The 6,554-nt window shown below is 43.9% G+C and overlaps 1 protein-coding gene across 1 annotated transcript; it reads right to left on the bottom strand.

The window, feature by feature from the left end:
* Positions 1 to 5,090: 5,090 nt before the first annotated feature.
* LOC142566251 (CD63 antigen-like) lies at positions 5,091 to 5,846 on the bottom strand. The gene has a single exon (XM_075677093.1). It carries the CDS (start codon positions 5,844 to 5,846, stop codon positions 5,091 to 5,093), a length of 756 nt encoding a protein of 251 aa, XP_075533208.1.
* Positions 5,847 to 6,554: the final 708 nt, after the last annotated feature.

Consider the following 6,554-nt stretch of genomic DNA (forward strand, 5'->3'; position numbering starts at 1 on the left):
GAAAGCAGAGCTTAACCCCGATCACTTGGTGAACATGTTGAGGAGAAAAAGTGTGGCTAGGGAGGAGGTAACTTGTATTTGTCCGTGACTCTTTTAATATGAGACGCTCCATTTGAATTATGTCGCAGATGCTTTACTGTAGCTGTACCCTAGGCATCTACAAAATTTGTCCAAACTGTTTCAGGAACCCTTTAAGCTTATTAGCAGCAAGCTAAAATGCACTAATAATGTGTTGCTAATGCAAACAGTTTGTGGAAATGCATTCTCTTCCATGATTTTATTTACATGACATGGCATATGATATCTACTACTGCACAGAAAAGTCGCAAAAGTGAAAGGCACAGTTCGGCCCCTTCTACTTGCACATTTCAGTTTTGCTGAGTCTACCAGTCCCCACACAAGCCTTCTTTGATATGTGTCCCATTGTGATATTGTAAGCTACTGTCACATCTACATCACTTTGTTTTCGTGAAGATGCTTCTTCACTAAGCAGTGGTTAGTGGTACATGTTGTGTCATGCCAGAAACTAATTGTGTAGGCGTGGCACTCATTGCGTGGTATACCGTATGGACTTTCATTTTCATGTTAAGGAACAAGGAACAGAATTGCAATTTGCAGTTTCAGGGATAGCATCATGCCCATTTTCATCAGTGTGAAGCATGATCTGTTCATCTGCATCATAATGTCATTGCATGTTCTTATAAGTAGTCGGCATTTGAAGATGTTGCATAAGCCAGTCATTATCTGTCAAATTGTCAGAGATGTAGAAATACTAGCCTGCTGTCAGATTTACCATCCCTTAAGTTTTCATTAAAACAGGAAAAGAACAAAGAAACCAATTTTTTCTCCATTTCATCTTATTGTCTAGGTCTCTAGGGCATAACATTTGGGTGTGCTTCCCTCATTTAACAGTATGCTTTGCCTACATAACTTATAGTACGAAAAAATTTTGTGTGGATACTATTGTACAAGGGTATGATGCTCAGGTGTTATAAAATGAGAACAGCAATCACCCAGAGAGGGTATCTTACCTAAAAATTACCCAGACAGGATATTAATTTTGGAATTCCTTAAAAAATAAGTCTATATGGCCGCATCCTTACTCCTTAATTGCACTCTACAGTACTTAAGAAAAAAGATAAGCATGAGTGCCCAAGAAAAGTATTATTTTTATGCCACAAGCCACATCCAATGATGATGCCATGTGCTCCTTAGTGGTGATAATTTTTCTTAGTTTTCATGTGCTTCTGCATGTTATTTATGGTGTCAGGCTTTCACTTCTGTGCAAGATGGGCTTGCTGTATCACATTGTTGTTTCGTCATGGCTGTTACAGTTTCTGTCATTGCAAGCCCATCAATATCAGGTCTATACAATTCATAAAGCACATTATCGAGTTGTCCCAGTGATAACAGCTTGTTCTGGAACACACAATGATGCCCTGTGAACAGGGGTCAATTGCAAACCACATAATTTGATCCAGCAACTGCTGGTCAGTATCATTGCTGTCATTGCCAAGTTGCACTTCACTGAGCAAACACAAGTTTGTCCAATGGACAGGTTCTGTCATTGAATATTTTTGTCACCTGCCTGCCTACCTGTGCACATGACAGCAGATAAAAGTATTAAAACTGCTTTAAAATGCCGTCGTGAACAAAACAGTTAAAACTATCACCCACCTTGATTCATCGACAATCCTAGGCTTAGGAATAAGAAAAGTTAGTTTCTGATGCATACCATTTAATGAAATACCTAGTAGTGGTAGGAAAGGGCTGTTTTATAGGCCTGTCCATTCTGTAACTGTTGATTTAAGAGGGTGCTGATCAGCAGAGAATGAGCATTAGTAGTGTAATATGTACACTACTTCATTTTGAAGTGGCATTTCTTCTCACTGCCTATCTTCCCATCCTAGTATGTTCACAGTGTTTCCTAGTACTTTCACAGCCTTAGAAAGTTTCTGTCATTACACTGCACATTAAGAAGTGTTGTTTACTAAAATCACAAATACTATTAGGAGCAAACAAAGCAACTTATTCGCATACTTGGGGCTCATTGGTGAGTGTGAATGGTGGTGGTTTAGCCGGAAAAGTCTGGCTCCCTGGCTGACCTGTAGCATGCTCCGCTATGTAACTTCTCATGTTTTATGTCTACTACGGCCATCAGGATGAAATTCGTCGCACAGTTAGGGATTTGAAGTATTTAAAAATATTTGTATTTAAAATAATGACTATTCAAGTTATTATTTGAAAGTTTCAAATATTTTCACACACCTATAAAGTATCTTATTAGGAATATTTAAACTTGGGCCTCCTTGTTCCTGTGACCTTCATTCAGAGTAAATTATAGACTCATGCTTGTACAGCTCGAGACATGGTACCTTTTGGTAACTTAATATATGGAAGCACTGTTGACAGCTGCAACACAGTTATTTGTAGATTGCAGCTACGTACCCATATAGGGGGGGGGGGGGAAGGGGGTGGTATGTCTGAACCGTAAAATTCCACTGTCACACCTCAATAAATTTAGGGGAATATAAAAGATGGTATTATCTGTTCAGGATCATCTACCTGAATGACACCACACAGCTGCATTGAAAATTTGTGCAGCTTCCCTAACTGGTGCTTCATAAAGAAGTGAAACATTGGTAAAGATCTTACAAAAAGGTGCAAGCTCTTTGCCAGGAAAACCTGTCCCGTGCCTGGGCAGTCTTGTTGTTTTAGAACCACTGCAGCCACTTGTGTAGCTGTAGTGTGACATATCAAAGGTCATCCACTCTTCTTTTACCAGCTTGTTTGCAAAGTGACTAATTTCCAAACAACCCACAAATGTAACACGAATTTGCGTCATCCTTTTAATTGACACTTCTTGAATTGACACTTCTACAGCCTATAAATTCAGTTCTTTGAAATTTTAGTACGTTACATTAATTACCATGCTAGAAATTAAATTTGTGTCACTAAACAGCATGCTCTGTAATAGCTTCACCAGCAGTCCCTGGTTAAAAAAGATCAGAAGGAGCAAGTGCAATTATAGAAATAATGAGGCAACTAAGAAGAAGATAATTTTCAACAGGAATTTGGCTGTGTTATAAAAGACAGTAACAAAAGACACCCACCCATGAAAACAGCTATTCGTATCCTATTTTAAGTGCACTGTTTCAAGTTTTAGAATGAATTACCTCTTCACTAATATCAACATCCTATGTTGTCTTTATGAAAACGGAGACCTTAATAATTGCTGCAGATTCTTATGAAGGTTCCTTTACACAATGTGTGATAATTGATAAAGGGAAAATGAGACATCCACCCAGCCGCAGCAGTTGCTACAAAGGAAACCCATACGGGTTCCTCGAAAGGAAAGCCTCGCAGTTGAAGAAAAATTCGTGCTGGTCTGGGACTAGAACACGGGATTACCGCCTTTCCGGGACAGCCGCTCTACCATCTGAGCTAACCAGGCAGCTAGCAGATGGCAGATCGAAGTTGAACTTATCAACAACTCGAAGCAAATCGAAGCAAATCTAACAAATCGAACCTTGCGGGTTTTTGCAGAATTATTGCGCCAAAATGGGTGATAAAATTTGAGAAGTAAGTCAAGACAGTAAAGGTACAGCTGTAATATGTGTGTTGTGATAAAGAATACACTATTAGGCCCTTTTTTGTTCCGTTTATTGTTTTATTTAATATTGACTTTAAGAAAAATACAGTACATATCTTTATTTGCCCCTGGAAACGTAAAATTTTGTCTCATAGTTTAAAATCGCAAGAATCATAAAGTTGGTTCCAGTGTGATATAATGATTAATACATTTAGTACAGTGTTATGGAACTAAAAAAAATGTCAAAACCAGGACAGGAAAGAGCATTCTTACTTCACACTTTTTTCACATCCTTTTACATCGTAATAAGTATGAACTAACTAGTGCAGGCAACAAGCTGTGATAACTTAATCACAGGCTGTCCCATAGAAATACTTTGTAGAACAGACCTACTGCACTATGGCTGTGAAACTTGACAGCAAAGCACTAGCACTTCCTTCACGAGATGCCTGCTGTGATGATTCACAGCCGTTTCCTTGCAAGACTTCTGCACAAAACTGCCAGCAATCTTTTTAGGTGAGAAGCTGAATATCAACATGCAATAAGTGCTTGCTACACAGAAAAAATGAATGTCCCAACACAAGATAATAAAAAATTCTATTGTTAGAATGGTGCAACAAAATGCTCACATCCAGAATAGGCCAAACCACTAAAGCCTGGGACACTGGCAGGTGTGTGGTCCTCCTTCTCACTGCCTGCTCATGGCCCAGAACACCACAGCTACAATGGAAAAGCAAGCAATATGGCAGGTATCTAGTGAAGGAAACTTTAAATGCCCTTATACTAGATGCCACACTTACATGACTGAACACAACATATTAATGTGACATCAGCAGTTTTGCATGCACACTGACTGCAGGAAAGGGCAAAAGGCTGCTTGCCTTTTTGCGTGCAACTGTTGTCCTTTTGTAAAACACGTTACAAGTCCTGTGAACCAGCTATAGTGCATTTTGTGTTAAGCACAGTATGGCAGTGATTGATGCAAATTTTAGCAGAATGCAACTTTCTGCCATTGATGGCAAGAGATGTGCATCCTCTTTCGTTGCAATGTAATGAATGATTCACGTTTGCTGCCACAACCAATCAGTACATGCACCTTGAGGCAGTTTTTGCAGGGACTAAAGTTCCTTGGCTGTCTCAGCAGAATTTGGACTATATTGTCTAGGGCTTGTTGTCTTGGTGGTATGTTGCGACCATAGGTGCATAGGTAAATGTCCAATTTTGTTTTCAGGTCCAGGATGTTATTATCCGGGGCGATCAAACGTTGTGGTCAGTGAGCACGGAGCTTGTGCAGTTCGCACATCACCTCTGAAGCCATTATCAAATTTTAGTTTGAACCAACCTTGCACACAGCAACTTGCTCTATGTGTGGCAGCCTAACGCTCGATGTTGGACATGACCTCCAAAGACGACTTCCCAGTTTTTACATGTACACCTAATACAGCCTTCGTCTTGCGGTTGAGTACGCTGTCGTTAGTGCCAGGCATGGGGACCAGCCTTACTGGTTGACAGTGTATATGAGCGCATTATCAGTGGACAGCCTGTACGCCTGCCAGCAGACAAGCAGCACGCCCATGAAACGGATGCAAAGCAGGGCGATGGCCGTGGAACCAACGTCGATCATGGCGCGGTTGAAGAGGCCCTCGAGCCGATAGTCGCAGGAGGCCCGGTGCGCGCCGTACCCCTGGCAGCCCCGCGGGCAGCACGACGGCGGAATGGCCAGGCCCCGGGCGCGGTAGTCGTGCGAACCATTGGGTCCGCCGCAGCAGTGCAGCGTGCGCTGCGCAAATTCGAGCCCGGTTCCCTGGCATCCGTCCAAGTCTCGCACGACCACGCTTCGCACGGCGGCGCCAATCACGTGTCGGTACTCGAATGAGGCCACGGCTGCGGCAATCTCGCAGGCTATCATGCAGGCCAGGATGCCGGCGAACATGTAGAGCGCCCGGTAGTTGTCGCGCCGCAGGCCTGGGACCAGTAGCAGGGCCAGCGGGAAGGACAGCACGCCCATCACGATCAGGATGATAGGCGTGCCCAGACGACCGGTGTAAAAGTTGGAGTAAGGCGATAGCCGACCATGCCAGTGACTACCGACGGCGATCATCGCCACGGCAGACATAAGGAGCACGGCCGCAAATACGCCGACCGCCTTCTTGAGTGCGCTCTGCATCGGTGGCTGTCGACTGCGGCCGGGAGCGTCGTGACTCTTGCACTGCGCGGGCTTCTGACCTTCGTGACGCGAGCCGGTTTGGGACATTCCGTGGTCCTTGGCGTGTCGCAGCGCTCGGCCTACGACAAGTGCAGCTCGAGGGGCTGCCACCTGCCGCCCAGGCTTTGGGCGCGACACTAAGTCGCCCGCTGGTGACAGCTCAATAGAGACAATGGCAGGCAGCACTCCGGGGCCTGAACCGCGCCGGTGACGCGGAAGCGACTCGGGCCGCACTTGTCGCCCCACATAACGCCGGTCATTACCTCTGCATGCTGCCTACGCCTTCCCAATGCGACTGATACAGTGGGGAGCGCCGATGGTGCCGCGCACTGCTGTATTCCGTACCACGCTGTAACAGAACGCAGAGAAATCGGAACCTGTGTGTTGGTATTTTGATGTGCTATGTAATGTCGCAGGTTCCATACCTGATGGTGGCAGTGTCAATATATGACGGTCCAACGCAAAAGTGTTGTAATAGAATATATTTCTTGGCTTAGGCTGTATGCTTGTTGCTGCACTTTGTACTTACAAATAACGATTCTTTTCGCCTGATTTCATTACATGTTTTTGTCCACCGCGCCGGTCCCGCCGATTCTTGTGATAACCGAGATGACAGACAAACATTCTAGGGAGGTCTAATGGATATCCCGTTTTGACGTTGGAACGATCCTAAAAAAGAAAAATAAAAGCGCCGAAGTGAAACACCTAAATAGACCCCATGGAAATAAGTAGGTCCCGAAGTAGGCCATGCAACGC

Source organism: Dermacentor variabilis, unplaced genomic scaffold (assembly GCF_050947875.1).
Source record: "Dermacentor variabilis isolate Ectoservices unplaced genomic scaffold, ASM5094787v1 scaffold_12, whole genome shotgun sequence".
In the NCBI taxonomy this organism is placed as follows: domain Eukaryota; kingdom Metazoa; phylum Arthropoda; class Arachnida; order Ixodida; family Ixodidae; genus Dermacentor; species Dermacentor variabilis.